Here is a 22,975-nt window from a genome sequence, read left to right as displayed (position 1 = left end):
AGAAGTAATCATACGATGTGTACTGTGACGTATCTAAGAAGCAGAGTCTATATTTACACTATATTAAGAAAGAAAAACATCTATCTTCTTTCTCAGGAACTGCAAAGCCAGGTACAGGCTATCCAGAGGTCAGGAATTTTTGTACATGTTAATCACTCACTAATTTCTGAAATATTTATTTGGTATCTCACATCTAAGTTTTCTGTTTCTGAAATAAGAATTGGAAATTGCTTACTGTTGTCACATAAAATATGTTCATGTGATACTTGATAGGTATAGTATGTATATAATAAACTTCCTGAAAAACAGTAATGTCTCAGAATTCTAGACATCTGATCTGTAAGTTAGGACCCTTAATAAGCAAAATTATATATAATAAATCTGCTTCTCATAAAAATCAGTGATCAGAGTTTTCATTGTAACATTTCTCTGCAGTGGTTACAGACTGAAATTACTCAAAGACTACCTATTTCCATGAATGAATATAAAGTTAGCTATGTCTACTTGAGTAATTTTATGTTTCACAGTAAACAAATGTTCAAAGGAAATTACATGCTATTACTCAATGACATTTAAGAGTAATCGTATCTTATACTTAAGCTCCTCAGGTGAAAAGAATAATCTATTTTAAGCCATAGTAACATTTACCAAGGTAAAGGCTAGGTGGGCAGGGGTGGTGAGATACCAAATCAAACTCCAGAGAACCCCCTCTGTTCAGCCATCTCCTATGTCTACTGTCACCAAAGTTGTAAAACTCACAGCATGCCTCAGTCTTGAAAATTATAAAATGGAACATTTGACACAACTGAGTTTATATTCTAGAAGTTACTTTGAAGTGTGACCTGTTAAAGTGGGCAAGATGCTAAAAATGAAAGAAAAGCAGAAAGGCTTAAATATGAAATGATATCTACTAAAACCTAAAAGAATAACACTGCAAGCAGCACAGCTAAATCCTAGTGGTGAATCTGGCTGTAGTTAAAGCCAGAACTCTGGATAGCTTTGTACCTCTCCAGAGTGCTAGAGAGCAGAAGGGAAGCGAGAGAAGGAACACGAACCACTGAAACATTCCACGTAGGTGAGGTGGAGTGTCAGGGTGGGTGAAATGGGAACAACAGTTAACGCAATGGGAAAATACTGTCTGTGTCTCTGGCAGCTGGCACATTTAGCGAGAAGCTTGGAAGATCCCTCTAACTTTGTATACGGGAGTCCCTCATCTGTATAAAATCAGTGTACAATTTTAGAGCAAGGATTGACTTAAAAGGTATCCACTTCAGAATGTGGTACATTTCTTATTTCATTAATTGAGGAATAAATTATCTTGTATGGCATAGCTATAGAATTCAAGAGGAAGAATTAATGCTTAGAACTGGGCACAGTTCTCCCGCAGCCTCTTCCTGGAGATAGTCCAGTATGAGATTTTTGGAACTACAGTATAAAGATTTCATGAAAATACAATTTTTTTTTCATCTGTGCTGTCAGTGAGAAAAAGGGGTATTTCTATTTTTCTAACAGATTTATATTTTATTGTTTATTATTTGAAGTGCCAGCACAGACCAACTCACAGCTTCTGCATCTTTGACTAACAGATTTAAAATAAAAATTTGCTGACACTTCCTGCCTCACAGATGTCTAACTTCTGCGCCACAGATTAGCTGTGGACATTTTCACGTAGCTACATCAAATCAGAAGGCAGTGACATGAGTTAATGGGTTAAAAAAAAACAGCTAAGCAAATACAGAGCTCAACTAGGTAAACACATTGCATGCAGTGGCTGGAGACTGCAGAGAGGATTCTAAACAGACTCCAGTTCATTAATATTCTGTTGCACTGATAAAACATGGATCGCATCTAATGACTGTCACAAATAACCCTTCTCTTGTACTCTAATCCATTGTAATGTTTTCTATTATTCAATGCAGACAGAGGCCTTTCTTTAGAAACAGGCAGCATAAGGATAAACAAACAGAGAGAAGGAAAAAAAGACATACACCATGGCCTACTGATACATTCTTTCACAATGAGCTGTTAAGATGTTTCCAGAACTGAGGTTTAGTAACTTTAAATATGCAGCAGCGCGTTTCCTCTGCCTGCAATGTAAAATGCTTGGTCTGGGTTTCCACATCAGCTGAAACCAAATGCCATGCATTTAAGACATGTTTCGCCACCTCACACTGCAGCGCTCTAAGGCTGTCAGTACAAACAAATGCTAAATAGCTATTGGTCGCAGGAAAACGAGTGCCATGCAGAAAGCATTAAAATATTAAAGACAGACAATACTTACTCCAAGGTCAGCCCCGGAATCTGTAGCCTTTCCCGCTGGGCTTTCATGGTTGTTATATGTTAGCACACTCTATTGTAACCATGCCACACGTCCCTGCCAGCGTCCCGGTGATGACAGAGAGCCAAAAGGAACCTCTCTAAAGGACTGGACTACTAACCTCTCGAGGGGGAGGGGGATCCTGCAAGTTTGGGTCCTTCCACCTCCAGCGTAATCAAGAGCTGTCAGCGGCTCTTCTCAGGTTAACGGCAGTGCACACTGCACTGATTTCGTTAAGGGAACGAGGCTTGCAGCTCTGCATATCAAGTAATTGGTTTCTCAATTTTTTTTTAAGAAAGTCGTTCTACTCACAGACCCACTTTTCATCTCAGTGAAATGGTAAGTTCTTTTCGGGGGTGAGAAGCAAAACAAAGCATAAGTATCATACTTAAAAGAGTTTATTTCCGCAAACATCAACCACCCCCTCCCCTTCTGTGACACCACAGAACAGCATTTGGCCACTCCAAGAAGCTGCATTTTATTTTCCCCCATGGAGTTAACAAAATCACTCGTGTTCCACAGGAGAAGAGAAATGGTGCCTAGTGAAAATAATTAGATTTTTTTTCTATATATGGCAATCATCAGAAGGGGACTAAACTAACTATGGAAATTTGGGGGAAGTTGAACTCTGTTTTGAGGCAAAGATGTGTTGAACAGGCAAAACCTTATAACAGCAAATACCAACTAGAAACATAAGAGACAGGAGCTTGTATTTCTGTTTTTGAAAAGCTGACTTTTAAGAACATCTTGGTGCTCCGTCCTTTATAAAAGCAATCTAATATGAATTAGAGAGGAAAGAGACAACATATGCTTTGAGAGCCTGAAAGTTCCATCCTGTATTTATTCAAAGGACACACTTTTTCACAGCATTCATAACTTGGAACTAAGAGTACTTCCATTGTCGTCTAAGAAGAACGTATCTGACTCACTTCCTCTGATGCATTTTAAAACATTTCAAAATTTGGCAGCCATCAATTTGTCAAGAAGAAACACTAGAACAAATTAGAACTTTATTAAGGATCCTAATTTTCAAGTATTATAAGGAGACACACACACACAGTATCAAACTAGGTGAAGAGGTATTGTTTACACAGTTAAAATTTAAAGGTACTGAAGTCAAACCCTATCATACACAGATAAAGGGATGGAGGACACACAGTTAATGGCAGGGCCAGGGTTAGATCCTGGTGTGCTAGCTCCTCGCCCAGAGGCCTTGTGGGCAAGAACACCAGGCGATGGGGCTCTGAAAGAAGGAAAGGCAGGCTGCAACCCAGACACCTTCTCACCTTTCCAAAGCTGCACCTGGCTCTGGCGGCTTCCATCCTATTTTTCTCCTTGATGTAGAGTCTCCCTCAGTTCTGTGACCTTCCAGCGAGCTGTTGCTAACTCAAAAAGAGGTCCCTGGGGACATTGCAGGTTTATGTGACATTCCCAGAAGCCTTTCCTAAACCCTTGTCTACTAATTTGCTCTATGATATCTCCATATGTGTGGGCTCACAGAACTGATCAACCCTCCTATCCCTTCAGTGGCAACAGCCCTACTGGAAATACTGTCACTGGCTAGTCATTGCCTTCATAGGGAGGCAGACAGAAATGTAAAAAATAATTGTGATTCAAGATGAAAAGCACAATAAAAAGACAGAATAAAGATATTATGGAACATAAAGTATGATGGGTCAACTTAAGTCAGGGAAGATTTGAAAGCAAAAGTATTAGAAGCCAGGTTATGATAAAAAAGAAAAAGAAAAAAAAGTCAGTTATCCACACCAAAAGTAAAGCTAAAAATCTCAAATTCGTTAATCCTGCAAGGGCACTCTCCATCTTAAGAAAGACATTAGCATATAATTCAGCAGACTGCAATGCACACATCTTTAGAATGGGAACTGCAGCTCCATACCGCCAATGGATCATCTTCACTTGGACTTTCTTTTAATACCCCTAATTTAACATACCCAAAAGCAAATTCACCATCCTACCAAACCCCTGACCCAAATACATATGTTGTCTTTCAGCTAGATTAATTTCCTCCTAATTGACTGACCCACTTCCTCTCAATGACACTCTTCACTTTGTGGGTCATATAAACTTCAGAGTGATCTCATCTGGAATATGTCATCCTTTTGGTCAAAACCTGCCAAACACTTCCCTTTTTCTTGCTCACAGCTAGGAAACAAAAATTTAGCACACTTGGCCCCAAACTGGATAACCGAGTATCAATTGGGATAATAAAAATGTACTAAAATATATCAAATATTTGAAATCATGAGTTTAAGAATAGAAGTAAGGAAGCCAGCAGTGGTCATATTTGGAGGATGTCAGAGAGCTATTTCATTACAAACTGATACAGAATCAAGCATTTACCACGATGTTCTCCATCTCCTACATTGAGACATGATGTTCCTCATCGAGTATTCCAAATGGTAAATAGAAGGGATGGTAGATACAGCAGTTCACCACTTTTCACACCTAATACATTAGCAAGTCTAAGTCATGATCATCCATGACTGCTGTCACCACAAAGAAAATGGCACAGGACATTGTGCCCCAGAAGGTGACGCATGAATTAGTTTTTCCAAAATGTCACATCATCCCTGATATACTAAAGTTCTACATCAAAATATCAATTTATGGAAAACAAAGGGCCCAAGAACACATTAAACAATATCACAGAAAAGTAACTGGCAAAACTGAGATGTGAAAGTCAGAACAGATGAATGATTTCCTAAAAACTTTCATTAGGGGGAAAAAAAAAAAGAAATGAACGACAAACCTAACGATTAAAATACAGTTGACTCAAGAAAGATAAAAATTAACCACACCACAGGAACCTTCTGAGGGTCATGATATCAAATAAACTATAAACAATGACATTTAAAAATAATCAGTCTAAAGTTGTTGTGTTACATATATTCTAGAGATATTAAATAGATGCATATGGATATCTGATGAAATTCATGAGCTATCTTGTCTAATGTTAAATAATGAACACCTTTATCTTTCAGAAATACAGGCAAAAATATCCAATGATGAAATAATATGTGTATTTTGCTTAAAAATCTAGGAAGAAAAGATACATAAAATAAAAGTGACTGAGGGTTACTATTTATTAAGCCTTGATGATGAGCAGATAAGGTGTTACTATACTATTTATTCTACTTTAGGATATGTTGGAAATTTTATCTAACAAAAATTAAACAGTCCTGCCAAGCTTCCAAGTCTTCACATGACTGTCACACATTCACCTCTGACTGTCTCCCTCCCCCAACACCCTCATTTTCTTCACAATATGCCAAACACAATCCTGGCTCAGACGTTTTTACATTACTGCTGTTTTGGTTTGGTCCTTAAATGTATCCCAATTCCCAAAGGTTAGTGTGTTAGCAGCTTGCCAGCCCAGGGAAGGGCTGCTGGAAAGTGGTAGACACTGTAACAGTTGGGGCCCAGTGGAAGAAAGTTAGGTCACCAGGCACAGACCCTAAAGTGAGATATTGGGATCCTCACCCCTTGTCTCCCTCTCCTTGTTTCCTAGCTTCCAAGTAGTGGCCCCAAAACAATAAATCCAGCTAGCCATGTAGTGAAATCTTTGGAACTATGAACCTGAATAAACCTTTCTTCTACTGAATTTCTCAGAAGTTTTGTCACAGAGACACAAAGCCAGCAAACACATACTCTCACTACTTGGAGCTCATCTCTGCTGAGATGTCCAAAGGTCCTGCTCTCGAGCTCCGTTTCCTGACCACTCTATTTGGAAATGTAAGATTCCCACAGTTAAGTGTTTGTTTCTCCTCACCGTACTGTCGTTTCTCCTTAGCAATTTTCATTGCTTGATGTATCTTACATTCATTATTCATCTTACCCTATAAAAGTGTAGGCTCCATGAAGGTACACGTACACTGAAGAGCAGCTGAAGTTCACACTAGAGGAGTATTGTGTATTTTCGGTGGGCACAGGTGGAGAGGTCATGGACTGAAACTATCCGCGATGACTGAGAGGACACCCCCCCACCCCCAAGGCTGAAGTTCCGGAGCCTCCTACTTTTACAAAAAAGGTGCACCAACTGCTTTGCTGATGATGCCGAAGAAGAGCCAAGGCTTGAGGCTGGGTCTTTCCATGTATTCCCTGGGTTCCCAATCCAGGCTGTGCACTACTGGGAGATTTCTGGTTCTATACCTGTGGCAGGGCAGGGGGACTGATGATACCGGCAGCTAGTAGGTAGAGACCAGCTCAGTGCTACTCATTCTTCAATACAGGAGATACCCCTCCATCTCAGAGCCGCCCCAAACTATAGTGTTAATAGGAAACCCTGCTCTGGAGATAAGGATCAATTTCTGCGGGGCACTGAGCAACAATGGCCAGTTTTAAACATAAAGCAATCTGATTCTGATTTCATTATACTCAGATTAGAGGGAAAAAAAGGAATGATATATATATATATTTTTTTTCCTGTTTCAGGGGGAATGGCTTTTTATAGCTAGAGCCCCAGAAGCATCTTTAAGTCACAGAAACCTAATTACCAAGGTCTCCATGCCACACACGAACAGAAACCTAGATACAAAGTGCTGTAAAGCAAGATGACCCCAATGTACGTGCAAAATGTGCTCCACAGCTGCTCTGAGGCCAGAGTCAAGAGAGGCTGCTTCAAAAGTGACATCAGGTCCCTGCGCCTGTGGCAGAGGAGCAGATGGGATTTGAACTTAAGGGATTTCACCTTTCAAATGAAATGTAACAGACAGATCTCCCAATTCAGTATTTCTCTTTTCTTCCCCAGATTTGGGCTTCTACAGAAATACACAAACAGGAAGCCAAGAGTGAAAGCAAACCTCACTCTGCTTGAATATTCAGTTATCTATATATTCCTCAAAGGGGAGCACAGTTAAATCTTTCAGGGAAGGTGGACATGTGTGTTGTCTTCTTTTATCACTTGCATAATCCCGTAAGAGTGACACAAATGTGTCATTAGCATTGTTATTCTCTCAGTAGGCAGTATCATTCATTTAATAAACTTCTATTCATCTCTCCATGCTCCAAGTGAAAGTAGGTAAGACCAAAAGATACATCTATCGTATCTTTTAATTGGGGAATTATAAATAAGCACACAAGTAAGCACACATTTCTGACACAGGGAGAGCTACCACAGGATGACTGAGTCAGGAAACAGACAACGTCTTTAGATCTGGGGGGTGTGGGGAACTCAACGACGCACATGTGTCCTTGCAGGTGGAAGGTGCAGCTCATGAAGAGTCAGGAAAAGCATGCTGTAGAGAGAGGCGGCAGCTGCCTTTCCCAGCATGCTGGGCCATGGCTCACTCATGTGACAGACATCAAGAAGCGTGTGTGAGATAGACAGTCATGGCAGATATTCACTGAGCAAGGAAACAACGCATAGCATGATAAGGAGGTGCAGAGATAAATGGACATAAGCTTGTCTTAAAGATCACATCAGGTGGTAAAGGGAAGAAGGGGTACAAAGTTATGGGGGAATCAGATTCATGTCCTAAATATCCTGGAAGTAAGAAACAGGTCTGACGGGGGCATCTTTTAATAACTGCATTAAACTTTTCAAGCATGTCAATGGTTGTCACTTCACAGGCAGGGAACACAAGGCTGTCTGCATGTGTTCATTCACCCCGGGACAAATATTAAATGCAAAACAGGATGACTGGACACAACTCTGTGTAGCAGAGCAGGAGGATGAAAGATCTTCTATCCCCATCTTTCCTACCTTCTCCTGCTCCTCTTTCTTCTCTAAGGTGCTTTCCTCAGCAGTCAGAGGTTTTTCTTTCTGGTGCCATCTCCACATCTTGCTCAAGATATTTTAAGATAACTGAGGTGTCATATATGCACTGACAAAGTTGTTTTCAAGAAACTTCTGGAGGACACCTCCATCCGAATAATGAGATCCACTGATCAGAAGTATGTGAGACTTCGGAGAGGGCAGCACATTCATCAAGGCAAAGGGAGTCACCAGGCTGGTGCAAATGATGGGAAAAGGGAATCCTGAGAAATTTGCTGCCAGCCAGCAACCTCAGGAGCTCACAGTGTGGCTGGGCCAGAGAGTGGAGGGCCGGGGAGGAGGCTTCAAGAACACACAGTTAGAAGTTATCTGTTATGTTTGATGTCATGAAAAGTACAGACAGGGGCTTCCTGGCTCAATTAGAGAATATGGAAAGAATTCATGATAGCTACATAAACTCAATGAAGAGAAAAACAACAATTATGAACTCCAGGAAAAACATGAAGTTATAAAAGGAAATATGATCAGTGAGAAAAAAATAACACACACAGACACATATGCATACACACACACACACACACACACACACACACACTATGAATAGCAGAACAATGGGCCCTTTAAAGATGCTGCAATCTCCAGGCCTATGACTATATTATCTTCCATGGCCAATGGGAGTTTGCTGATAAGATAAGGGTGCTAAAATGAGATTACCTTACATTCCCCAAGAGGACTCAGTGTAATCACAAGAGTCATAAAGAAGAGGCAGGGGAGGAGAGTCAGAGACAGAGACGCGGCAGAGGCACATGTTAGGATGATATGGCCAGGACCAAGGACAAAGCACATCTGGAAGCCCTAAAGCACCACTATGGATTCTTCCTCAGGGCTTTCGGAGAGGACATAACCTTTAATGCTCGCCCCTTAAGATCTACTTCAGCCTTCTGATCCCCAGAATCTTAAGAAAAAAATTATGTTACTCTAAGACACTATCTTTATGGTAATTTGTTACAAAGAAATAAAAAATACCAAGACTTACATAGCTGGAATAATATAAACATTGAAAATTGGTTGAACAAAAAGAACATACTATGATAGCATCATCACTACTTTAAATCATTGAAGAATGGAAAAATAAGGTGATAGGGGATAAAGAAGCTAAGAATTAAGTCATCATGTAACAAAATCAAACCATTATATAAAGTAAGAAACAGGAAATAAGAATGTAATGAGATGTGGAGAACATTAATAAAGATCTCCAAGGGAAGCAGGGGTGGGGGCAGGACTGCAGTATTTCATAAGCCTGGCAGCATTATTGAATTTTAAAGCTCTATATGTGCATTGTATTTTGATAAGAATAAAAATTAATGTGGAAAAGAAAGAAGATTAGCTGCCAGAGATATTAGTAATTCCTCACTGTATCTCTGAACGCTAGTGTATTCACTTTATTGAAACATCATCTCATTTCCCTGGGCTTTTGATCTACCATATTCAGCTAGGCACAGTAGCATTTTTTAAAATGGGCAAGAAATGAACCAATTTCATCTCTCCCTAAGATTTGGTGATATGGTTTTTTCCCCCTTGTAACAGTATTTTTCTCATGATCAATATGAATAGAAAACTTTATAAACAGAAAGAAAATAGAAAAAGAAGCAAACAAAATGTGAAGTGGGTATGCAGAGCCGTAGCTGAACATGAAAGGTGAATTAAGTAAACTGGTTCCTCTTTATGCAATACAGTCTCCAGCATGAGATGGAAGGTTTGGGGAATCACAACACTGCTCATTGAGAGAGCACCCAGGCTGCTCTTATCCCAAGGTCCTAACCAGTACAAGGCTACTTTTTGGTAGCCAGAGGCAAGATTTTAAGACAATACCTTACTATGCAGTTGAGGCTGGCCTTGAATTCACCATATAGTCCAGGCTGGCTTTCAACACAGAGTAATCCTTCTGCCTCAGCATCCTAAGTGCTGAGATCACAGGCATACACAACATGCCAGGCTAGAGGCAAGATCTTGACAAAAGCAGTCTTTTCCGATTTGAAGCTGAGAAGTTAGTATCTTTGGTTGACTTGTGATTATCAATGGTACCTGGAATAACTAAAAGAGAAGAGCCAAAACAGACAAAAGCAGAGTGGGTGTCAATTAAACTGTCTGAGTCATGCATTAAGCCTTCTGAAACTGGATGCTTCAACTTTCCAATTATATGACCATTGAGTTCTTTCTCCTGGGCTTACGTGGGTGGGTTATATTGTTACTTGTGACACTAAGGTTAGCAAGTGATACAATTAGAAAGTTCTGTGAGATGTACAAATAATATCTTCAGGTTACCAATTTTTTTTCCCTAATGAAAGAAAACAGTAAAAGACAAAGAAGCCTACAAAAACTAATTTTTAAATGTCTTACAAAATTAGCATGATTTGAATAGCCTCAAAGCAGAAATTACTCAGTGACTGTCTACAGTAAAATGCCCAGATGACCTTGGAACATTCATGCAATATATTGCCACAGAGCAGTGAGATTGCATGAGCTATGACTATATGCAGCATTGTGAACAAGTCCTACCAACACAATGACAAGCAAAAGAAAGGGCAAATTCCCGTGGGATGTGATATTATGCAGCCACCTTGGAAAGAGCATGGTGAGTCGTCCAACTTGAACACAGAATGACTTTATCATTCAGCAATCCCACTTCTGGTCATATACCCACCAGAAATGGAAGTTGAGACTTGAACAGACACATGTACACATATTCACAGCAGCATTATTCACAATAGCTAAGGACAGAGGCAAAGCAGGTATACCTCAATGAGTAAATAGATTAACAAATGTGGTGTCTTCCAAAGAATGGGATGATAAGCAAGCTTAAAATGGAAGGAAATTCTGACATATGCTACACATAGATGAATCATGAAGACATTATGCTAAAATGAAAAAATACCACATGATTCCACCTATCTGAAGTATCTGGAGTTACCAGATTCATAGGCGCAGAAAATAAAATGAAAGACTATTGCTATGACTGGGGAAAGGACTAAAAAGCTAGCATTTCATGGTACAGAGTCTCAATTGAAGAGGATGAAAAGTTCTGGAGATGCATAGTGATGATGTTTGTACAGCAATGTGAATGTAAATAACATCACCAAAATATAAACAAACATGAAAAAAATAAAGCTTTAAAAAGTGGACAGCTGTTGATTGGACCCACTATATATCAGAGTGATTTGTTATGAAGCAAAACATTATTGACACACACATGTACCAGAGACTCAAGTCATGTATTCAGTAAATCTATTTTTAGTTGATAATACACAAAAACTAAAAAATGGTTACTATGGAAATTTTATGCTATGTATATTTTACCACAAAGTTAAAAGGGAAAGGGTCACCTGTCCTATGACTCTCTTCAAATTCAAACCTAGCCAACCTAAGTCAGAGCTGTGGGAAGGCAGAGGAGGAGGGAGGGCACTGAGATGGTGACAGAAAGCACTACAGGGGCATCTAATGGACACACAGCATCTTATTTTCTTGAGCTAAGTGCTGGTTACTCGGATGTGCCCAGGTTGTAAAAAAATCCTCCAAGCTTCTGAATTTGAGGAGTCCAGTCACAAGCCACAACTCCCATAAAATTAAAGAATCTACTTAAGAGGTTTTAATAGCTTTCAGACACTCCTCAAACCTACTCACTCTTTATAAAGAGTTATGTATATGCAGTATCATTTTACCTAGAATTTGAAGCAATCCATAAGAATACACATATACACTACTCAATAACTATTTGTTAAGCCAACAAATGAAACCAAATAGAAAAGTAAATTAAACCAGTATTAGAGAAACTAGAATTAAAAAATCCATGGAACATATAGGGCCTAGATATACAGAAAATATAGAATGCTAAAGTAAGTGAGATGATTTCATGAGGTATCTGTAACCAAAGTGATTAATTCCTTGTTCTATATCATACAGTTAGTAATTGAGCTAGGACTTTAATTAGATTTTAGTACTCTAACTGTTGCATTTTTTCTACTTTTCCAGATTATAGTATAGAAAATGAGTTTCACAAAATGATTCAGTAGCACTTTCCTAAGTACTGCATCTAACTTATTAAATATACACCTAAAATTTATTCTTAATAGCATTTTTAAAACATTGCATAAATCCAGACATATATCATATACATAGCCAGAAAGTTAGCTATAAGAACAGTGGTACCCCTGGTTGCAGAATCCATTCCACAATTCTGGTTATAATTTGGTTGCACCAGAATTGTGGAACCAGTTCTGCAACCAGAATCATGGAAAGAATTAAGTTCATGAACAGAGGAGCCACCGTACTGTACGTGCTGAGGAAGTCTGAATGCCAGCAATGGCAAACACAGAAGTAGATTAAATAGAATGACACAGAGCTTCTCAAAGGCTTCACAAACTACTGAGCACCCTCTACAGCAGTGGTGGCAAACCCACGGCACATGTGTCACAGTGGGCTCTTTGTTACTACTGAAAGCTGTAAAAGCTTCTGCCTCTCTGGCCCTAGAGCTTATAAAAAAGCTCCTCTATTTCTATATGCAGCAACACTATGGGTCCTCTTGCTCTGACAGTGTACTGGGGCATGGAATGCATTTCCTATCTTTTGTAAAATTTGCTACCTGTGGCCCAGTCCATTATAAGCCACTGAACATCTGGAGACAGGGTCTTGCTATATAGTCCTCCAAGGTGGCTTCCAACTCACAGTTATGCTCCTGATTCAGCCTCCCAAGTACTGGAATTATGGGTGTATATCATCACACTTGGCTTATAAGCCATTTTAAAATTCTTAAATTACCAAGTTGTGACTTATTCAAGGAAAGCATTTTTCATGGCTGATGCTCTCCAAGACTTTTACCAATAATAAGTGCAAGGCTGCTCTACTGCAGGACTTGGGTTGACTGCTGAAGGCAGAGTGCCATCTTTCAACCCTCACTGTCCATGCACAGACAACTGTGTCCTTCATGGGCAGCTCTGAACGCTCCACAACCAGGTCACCTGTGTGGTAGGTGAGGAGTGAGAAGGAAAGGCCATGTGTCACAGGCCAACCCTTATGGAAATGTTCTCAACAATGTTGGCAGACACTTGATTTTGAACTAGGGGAAGACAATGTGTAAAGAAGGGACACAAATGTTTGTAGCATCAATGAAGAGCTACACTCTTTCAAAACAGTTCACCTTTGTGAAACTTCCTGCCCCATGCTATCTTGCATAATTCCAAATCAAGCTCAAATCTTTAGTTACAGAATGTGACGATGAACTGAACACCTATGAGAAATGACCTGGCTACCTGTATTTCTTTGATGATTGGAGAGCAGTAGAACCATGGCAGGGGGATGTCATTTCGTTGTATTTCATGTTGGGTAAGCATCGTTTTTTCAACAAACATTTATTAATCATCTACTATATGTCAAATGCTGGAAATAATAAAAATCAGTATTCCCCAATTTTATCATAAAATTGTCCAAAAAATAGAATTTTGTCTAAAAGATTTTATTGGGTATATTCTGCAAGAAGAAAGAGAGGGACAGAGAGAGGAAAAGAATGATGAATAAGGTGGCTCAAATTTATTAGCCTTAAAAAATAGGGCTCAGGATTTAGCTCAGCGGCATAAGCTCCTGCCTTGCAAGCAGGCAGTTGTGAGTTTGATCCCTGGTACCGATAAAAAAAAAAACAGGTAAAATTAAAAAAAATGCTAATATTAACTTTGTGGTTGCCATACCTACTTGGACTTTAGGCATTTTTTGTACAGCAAGTGAGAAAAGAAATAGTCCTGTCTACTTCCAACAGCCAAGCAAGCAATATAAAGAAAACTGTTTACTGCTTTAAATGTGATAATTTCAAGTCTTTGTCAAATGCACTTTTTGTTTCTTTTCAGGACTGGAAATTGAACCCAAGACCTTTGCACAGAGCTATGTCCCCAGCACTTTTTTCATTTTTATTTTGAGATAGAGTCTTGCTAAATTGTGTATGCTAAGTTTTTGAAAATATTTTTATCATTGTTAATTCCTAGTATTGCAGAAGAAGTGATGCCTAATAGCACTTATGTCTCGATTTCTGATACTTTAATCCACTAACAGTATTATTCCCATTTTACAAATGAGGATAGAGATGCAGAAGTATGAATTAACTGGTCCAAGGTCACCCAACTAGGAAGACAGGAGAATCCTTAAAATGATGCTTTGATGTGGAGATTCCTAGACAATGGTGCACCTCGAGAGGCACAGAAATTCATATATCCCTTTTATGCATGTCCACATCTACATCCTTTATAATTTTTCAAAGATAGTACCCAGCAAATGTGGAAAAAAAGTGAGCTTCAGATAATTTACTGAGATTGCTTTATGCAGTCTAAGAGAGGATCAATTAGTGAAACTTGTCTGAAGTACTGAAGGTGAGGTGGAATCAATCAACATAAACATTCTACATAAATCCATTTAAATCCATTAACTTTATTTTTATATACATGATACTGAAAAAACTGCTAAAATATCTTGTCTTCCCCCAGCAAGGAAGAAAGGGGAAAGAGACAGAGACAGAGAGTGAGATAGAGACAGGGAGAGATTCAGAAGGGAGGGAGGAGGAAGGAGATGAGAGACAAGAGCAGAGAGAAAGTAAGTTCAAGTGCATTTTACAAGGTGTATGTTTTAAGATTGTTGAAGTAGAATGTGTATGTTTTAGCATTGCTGAAAGATAATATTTCCTCGTCAGAAATACACTGTGCAGTTTTAGAGGTCTGACAGCTCACCTTACTCACTTTCAGCATTCTCGCTTTTATACAGGACTTACTCACTGTTTATTGATCTGACCCTAAATTTGGAGATTACTATGAGATTTATTGCCTGTCCCTACTACTCATACTATTCCCTATAATATGGGTTATGATGTACAACACATTTTTTAAGTAGCCTTTTTTAGGGGGGGATACTGGGGATTGAACTTACGACCTCGTGCTTACCAGGCAGGTGCTGTATAACTGACCTATATCCTGGCCAAACATTTTACACTCCTTAAATTACTCTATATTTTTTTAATATTTAAAAAAGCAAAACAGAAAAAAAGGATAGAAATAATACAGAATTTTTTTAAAAAAGTAAATCAACACTAGTTAATATATTGCATATTGTTATCTTAGAAGTAGTTGTTCAGGTTACAAGATGTAGGCATAAAAAATGATAAACAATCAAACAATGACAGCACAAACTGTTCTTTTTGATGAACCAAAGAAGTAGAATAGTTATCTTGCATACATATACATACAGACAGTAATATATGTATGCCTACAAATATATATATATAATCTTTTTCTTTCATTTCTCCTTTCCCCTATGCCAGTGGTTCTTTCCTTCTGAGCACTTTATTTCCCTTTCATTACTACAATACCTATTGTACATTTTAGATCCTATTACTCTTTCAGTTTATGATTTTATTATTTTTTACACTAGGGAGACAATACATTTACATGCGAGTCTGACTTATTTCACTTGTGAGTATGGTCTTCAGTTGCCTCCATTTACCTATAAAAGCCTCAAGACTATCTTTTTATAGCTGAGTCATACTCCACAGTATAAAAATACTACATCTTTTTTATTCATTCTGTGGTTCATAGGCATTTGAGTTGTTTCTAAGATTTAGCTATTAAAAATTGTGCTGCTATAAACATGGGTGCATACATCACTGTGGCGTGACATTATCAATTTTTTGGGAAAATACCCAAAATGGGAATAGCTGGATTGAATGGGACTTCCAATCCTAGTTTCCCGAGGAATCTCCATACTGATTTCCACAGAGGCCATACCAGTCTACACTCCCATCAACAGTGCAGAAATGTTCCTTTTTCCCCACAGCACCACCAACATTTGTTATCAATTGATTTCTTGATGGCAGCCATTCTTTCTGGAGTGAGATGGAATTTCAATGTTGTTTTAATTTGCATTTCTCAAATGACCGGTGATGGTGAACATTTCTTCATGTATTTTCCAGTTGTATTTCTTCATCTAAGAAGTGCATGTATATCTCAGATCTATATTAATTTTTAATCTAATTCTATTTTAATTGTTTATGGTTTGGCCAGAGGAATATGTGTGTGTGTGTGTGTGTGTGTGTGTGTGTGTGTGTGTGTATCGAGATATATATATATATATATATACACACACACAAATCATATATTTGTGTGATTTTTAATTAACTGGAAGACTCTACAATGAAACAAAGCATTCTAAATTTTATCTTAGAAAAAAAAACTTTTCCTCTACTTTATCAAATTAAATTACCTCAACTTCAACACTCTGAAAAAGGTCTTCCTTGACTTGTTTTAGAAGCCCACACCTTCGCTTTCCTACAACATTCTGCAGTCTTTCCTTCATAGCTCAGCTTACCGTAATGTCAAATGCCATATGCTAATTAAGCATCCTTTCCCACATCTCCTGAAGTGGAGTGAGGTTGTGCACTTGTCCCACCATGTTCCAGCAGAACTCAGGCTTTGCTTCCATAACAGGTGATCCAGTTCAGAGCAGAGCAGGGATTCTCATCCCCACCTTTCCTTTTCCATCTGCTCCACCAGACTGGGCGCTCGGTCCCCAAGCACACTCAGCTTGAGGTCTTAGCATCTACTGATTGCTTCACCAGCTACCGCCTTTCTCACTAACAGGGTACTCGGGATGAAATAAGACCTATGACGGCTGGCTCATGTCCAATTTATATGAAGATACTCTATTTTTCTTTGTATTCTACAGGGAAGGGAAATTAGATTTTAAAAAGCCTCCAGGCCACAAGAACACATCTTTACCCAATAGTACTCCCATACATCCCCCTCACATCTCAAACTGCTGGGTCTAAAAGAGAGGAGTTCTTGAGACTCAAAATTAAGCATCGAAATGCACCTGTCATCTCCAATCTAAGTGAATTCAACTTCCTTTGCCTGTGGCGTCTAAGCTGTCCTGCCCAACCAGGCTTTGTTAAAATGTACAGCTTCAAGGGTGACTCTGTGTCCCACCACAGGAAATGCTTTGCAGGATGGGCAAGGATTACAGCGAAGCAGGGAGTGTTCTATGGACTCTTCACGTTCATAACAATTCTGTAAAGAAGAGCCAGCAGGGATAAGGAGGATTGAGTAGTAAACTGAGTGGGAGGCTAACTTCCCTTGTCTTGATGACGAAGGAGAAAACTTAAAATACTTGAAATCTCTGAGCAATCTGATACCATTAACCCGTTACTTTGTGATTGCTAACCAAGTTCAGACTTAAGAAATCTGACATACTTTATAAAAAAAGGCAGCAGAGAGAAATGCTGACACATTTTCCTTTGGGGAGAAATGGATATGACATAGAAGAGAAAGAAAAAAAAGAAAGAAAAGAAAAAAAGCCGCATTGCTTTGATTCAGTGTTTCTCTGACAGGTCAGCATCAGGCAGCAACTCAGGTCTGGTCCAAGCCCTACAGGGACCATAAAAGTCATCCAGAAAAAAATACACTTATTTACTAGGGTCCTACTTCTTCTAGGGCAAAAACAACTATAAAGAATCCAGAGGTGAGAAGAATTAGTACATCATAAAAAATAGCAAAGAAATATAAAATACTCTCACATTGACCGTCCCTAAGAGAATTTACTCACATGCTGAAATTTATGCAGCAAGTTACCGGGAGCCCCATAAATACTAGACCCATAATCAAGCTGTAATCATTCATTTTATTTACATTTCATTAGGGGACACTAAGGTAATGATCTTCAAAAGATTTCACTGCAGCCAATGAAAAGGGAAGTGGACCTCCTGAAAGAGGTGGGCATAAAAAAGGAATGCCCTGTGTCCCAAAGGTACAGAATTATTTAAAACTATTCGTTTTAAAAGTTACTGTGTGCTCTTTTTAAAAATGCATTCTCAATTCATAATTGCATTCTAAATTATTTTAACTTTACACATTATCCATAAGACCCGACTCTCCATGGCTAAAGCTTTTAGACTGAACTATTAGAATTACAGGGAAAACAAACTTCCAGGAGAGAGAGAGGCTGCAAAAGCATTTCCAGGACACCCGGAACATTCACCACACACATTATCACCCATCATTTACTGCTGGCAAAATCCATGCCAACCTTTCAGGCCCTTCCATAGTAATTTGAGCAGCTGCACAAAAGGACAGCAATATCCTGAATAAAACATCCAGTGCCCGCATCGTTCCTTTGAAGACTGTCAGCCATCCATTTTGAATAACCTGAAATGAAGATCAAAAGGGAATAGGATTCATTTATTTATTTATTTCACCTGAGGCAGTGAATGAGAAGAAAGGAAAATTTGGAATGTAAAAAAAAAGAATTCTAAATTTAGACAAACATCAATATCTTATTCCTAAAATTCACAGAGGTCCAATAGTTTCAGCTAAGTCACAGAGTAGAACACGAAATACAAAATCAATACCAACCCCCTCCCCCAAAGTGTTAAAGATAAATGAAAGCAGATGTTGTTTCCATTCAGTGTCTTCCTTCACAGTCACCTTCTGTCTGACCTTTCTCAGACACAGGAGCATCCACATTCCAGCCAGGAACATCACTACTTTTCTGTTCAACAATTTTGATTTGAGAGTGGGTCCTCAGGTTTTTTTTCCCCCTTTTCCTGGGCATACTTTAAAGAGTAGGAGAATATGACAGACTCAAGATGGGAAGCAGAGAAAAATATTAACTTTATTCTTTTGAGGCTATTTTACCTAACACATTGGTTTGACATAACCCTTATATGCTATTGCTTCATACATATGTACAGAACGTAAAGGGAGGAACATAGGGATAAAAGTTGTGGTCCAACTGTTTAGCATATAACCTACTATGCAAGTTTAGCAGACTCCACCTAAAATTTTTCTGTCACTGGGTAACTGCTTGTCTATAAAAGATAATGTAGGTAATGAGATTGTATATACAGTATAATTGAACTAGCTCGTGAATAAATTAAATATGACTCCAATACTCAACGGCTGGAAGCTGTTCCTACCAAAGCATGAGTGGATCCTGCCAGCTCCCCACGTACTTCCAGCTAGGGAAAGGCACAGCCCCTGTTCCTGCCCTGCCCACATCCTGGTATCAGCTCTTGAGCCTCTGTGGTTTCCACCTCCAAGGAGCTGTCCTAAACAAGGCAGGCATCTAGCATGTATGACCTCTATCAGGCTCAAGGCATAGAGCCCATGAGGTTTTGCATTACTGGGACACAGATTTCCTGAGTCTATGTGTTAAGCTGGATGTAGGGGAACAGACTGGGAACCCACCATTTAGAATATAGCTTCCCTGGGAAAATGTGTTCCTGGGGTATAACCAATCAATCTGAATGCAAATTGCTTTTTAAGAACTCCTTTGAAACCCATGACTGTTCATTTCTCTCCATTGAAGATTTCTGCCTCCAAATTTTTTTCTCCCACCCTTTGGGTCATTGAGAGTGTCTAAGTTTTATTCATCTGTAAGGCAGGAGTCGTAGCATCACATCCAACATCCTAAACAACAGGTATCCATTTATTTCCATCTGAAAGCCCGACACATTAGACAGAATTTCAAGATCCTCAATAACCCGTGCCTTGATATTGTCCCTAGTCCTGTGGACGATGAAACCTGGGAAAATGATTGGCTGTCACTCCCATAATGAGGTCACCAAGCGATCAACTTGAACTTAGAAAAGATTATCCTGGACACCCTTGACCTGATCAAGTAAGTCTTCTATAAAGACTGAATCAGCAGAGAACAACTTTTACTGCTGGTCTTAAAGGGAATAGAAGTTTCTGTGAGTTCTACACAGAGAAGAAACTGAATTCTGCCAGTAACTACGAGAGATAGGAGGAGGACCCTGCTGAGCCCATCCAAACTGCAGACCTACGGAGATAATAAATGGCATTGTTTTACCTATTAAGTTTATGATAATCTGCTATATTCCAAAGGAAAAGTAATACAGAACATGGCTATAAATTTATGTGCTTCCATGAACTCAGGAAAGAGATGCCGAAATTAACAGAGATACAATGCTAGAAAGATAAAGGAGGAGAAGGAGAGATTTGAGGTTTCTTGTGCCACAGATTCTGGTAGATGCATTACAAACATTATCTCTTGAAAAGTTTCATCTGGAAAGAAGTTCTAGTATCTATTTCTCTATTTTAGAGTTTCTATTTAAAGCTACCAATCTATAAATTTACTACCAATTTAACTGAAGCTTTAATTTCCTTATCATGATAAAAACATTCTAAGCACAAGAATATCATTCTAGCACAAGAATATCATTCAAAGACATCCCACCCTTTCCTTAAAATTTTTCTTTCCTTTAAAATTTTTATTTTAAAAACACTAGTATTTAAAAAAATATGTGCTATTCTAGCACAAGAATATCATTCAAAGACATCCTTGAAAATTTTTATTTTAAAAACACTAGTTCAAAAAAAAAAAAAAAAAAACTAAACCAAAGGGGAGGAAACTGTGACCTTTGAAGGAACTAGACAAATTTATTTGTTAATCACAAAGGCCATCCTGGACACATTAATGGGAAAATGCACAGATTACTGTAAAAAGATATACATGCAGCTAAATCGATATGTCAGTACAGAAAGCAATGAGCTACACCACTGACATCTAGAAGAATGTAGGAATTATACATGCTTTTAAATTAACAAGATGAGAACTATTCCCCCAAATACAACACTAGCTTGTAAGGGATTTCTTAAAAACTGATGTCAACTTAATAGAGAGGAGCAGTGAAGATAACACACATATTTGCTACTCTAGAATTAGTTTGTTATTTCTACCACCGTTTATCATGCTCTAACTTTGATTCTTAAAAACAAATCAACAACAATAACAATAAAAACAGAAAATACAAGGGCATTGGATCTAGTCTCCAAACACTTCAGAATCCTGCCAGTCCTCTTTTTTTTCTCCCTATCAGCACACGTTTTTAAGCACTGTAACAGACAGCTCAGTGTTCTGAGAAATACAATTAAAATACTCAAATAAGTACTAAAAAGTTTTAAGTATTATTAATAAGAAGTTTGTTTAAAATGAAACTTGAGGAACTACATTTGCCATGGGATTCCATTAAACAAATGAGCCCCTTAGAATGTGCTATCATAGCTATGTGAGTATACACATGTACACATACACACACACACACACACACACACTTGCAGTGCAGTTGAGATGTACTGCAAAGGAGCACAAGAGTTATTTAGGCATTGAAATGTCCTTGTAGTCACGGCGGATTTTTAAAATCAGTAACAACTTCATGAAATGGCAAATGATCTTTAAATATTTCTTAATCTCAGAGTTTGACCTCTGGATTTTCATATTTGGTTGGTATTTGCTCAACACTTTGTACTCTGACCCCAAACCCAACAGGCACATTTTATTAGAAATACTAACTAGAGTTTCCATTCGTTCTGGCTAGCATTATCACATTGCCACATTTCATTCTGTGAGGCAGACAGAAGGTGATTACAGCCCTCATGAATGAGGTTAATGTACTTATAAAAGAGGCCCTAGAGTGCTACCTTACCCTTTCTACAACCAGTTTAGAAAAAAAATAAGCACAGGGCCATTTTTGAACCAGGACCCTCACCTGACATTAAATCTGCCAGCACTGTGATCTTACAATTCCATAGTGCCCAAACTTCTAAGAAATGTTTCAGTTATTTATAAACTATCTAACTTACTTATGTTTGTTGTAACAATCAAAACAGATTAAGACAGTCTCTTAAAACCAGAAGTAAGACATCCTTACGTTTCACTACTTCTCATGACAAAGGTTTCCTCAGTACAACAGCGGCAGCTTGACATCTGGCTTACTTACTTTACCATGTCAAGGAGAACTCAACAGAAAAATTTTATATGCATGCATGTCAATAATCGAACAATTTTAGATCTGAAAGGTGACAGCATACTCAGTCTCCCTTATTCTCATACAGAGACATATTATTATATTCATATCAACAATCTCAAATTTCATGAAACCCATAAACTACTCTACTCTTTACTCCTAAATAACAATATGATGTATAAATTGGACAATGGTTATGTTAATTACAGCCATTGCTCAGCATAAAGTAACCTATCCTAATTAATCCAAGATCAAGAAAGAAGTCAGGAGAAAGAGTAACAGCAAATTTCCAACAGCTTTTTCCATTCAAGCTAAATTACCAAGGGTAAATATAACATATATGCTCATACAAACATGTATGTGCAATAGTTCGAAATACAGGAGTAATGACTACCTTCTTATTAACATTCTTTAGAATATGCTGTGAAAGCTAACCTTTTATTATATAGTATTCTGGTATAATTTTTAGTATACAAATAAATTCAGACTGTATTGTTGTAAAATAAAATAGTATATTAATCATAAATGTTCTGTTTACAGATCTAGAAATTATATTTGTCCTATAGAGGACAAAATGTTATTATCTCATAATACAAAAATTTAATAACCTGAAAACTGAAAAAAAAAAACCCCAGGGGTATAAGGAAAAATACATGAATAGCTAAGTCTCAGAATAGTACACCTAAATAGCAAATGAAGAGATTGTTAGATGTTTTGTTAGTAAGTGAAATGCAAATGAACAATGAGATGTCTTTTTACACAGAAAGTTGGCAAATCATAAATGTGGCTAAAAATACTGCTGGCCGAGATACGGGAAAAAGTATTACCAACTTCTCAAAAGAGTTTGCTAGTAGAATATATTTATATACCATTTTTCTCTCTGGTCTAGTTTGGGTATAATCTGTGAACTTGTCTTCCAGTTCACTAATCCTGTCTTCTGCTGTACCTAATCTAAACCTCTCAATGAACTCTTATTTCAGGTATCATACTTTTCAGGAGTCAAATTGTGTATTTGTTTCCTTTTTTTTACAAATTCCAGTTCTCTAGTGAAATTTTCCAAATTTTCATCCATTTT

At 38.1% G+C, this 22,975-nt stretch overlaps 1 protein-coding gene across 11 annotated transcripts in view; it reads right to left on the bottom strand.

Moving 5' to 3' along the window:
• The window catches only part of Mast4 (microtubule associated serine/threonine kinase family member 4), a 541,638-nt gene that overhangs the window by 196,132 nt on the left and 322,531 nt on the right, over window positions 1-22,975 (bottom strand). Inside the window, exon 1 of one of the 11 annotated variants that reach the window (XM_013144427.3) lies at window positions 2,282-2,863. The exons of 9 other annotated variants lie outside the window; for them this stretch is intronic. In XM_013144427.3, the coding sequence (XP_012999881.1) occupies window positions 2,282-2,328 (47 nt within the window). In that variant the 5' untranslated portion in view covers window positions 2,329-2,863. Of the gene's footprint in view, window positions 1-2,281; window positions 2,864-22,975 lie in introns of those variants that run through there. One more of the 11 variants, XM_063258281.1, reaches the window with a different exon arrangement.

Source organism: Cavia porcellus, unplaced genomic scaffold (assembly GCF_034190915.1).
Source record: "Cavia porcellus strain 051 isolate PalLab524CR breed Dunkin Hartley unplaced genomic scaffold, mCavPor4.1 scaffold_11, whole genome shotgun sequence".
In the NCBI taxonomy this organism is placed as follows: domain Eukaryota; kingdom Metazoa; phylum Chordata; class Mammalia; order Rodentia; family Caviidae; genus Cavia; species Cavia porcellus.
This window is presented reverse-complemented; position numbering and strand designations above follow the sequence as displayed.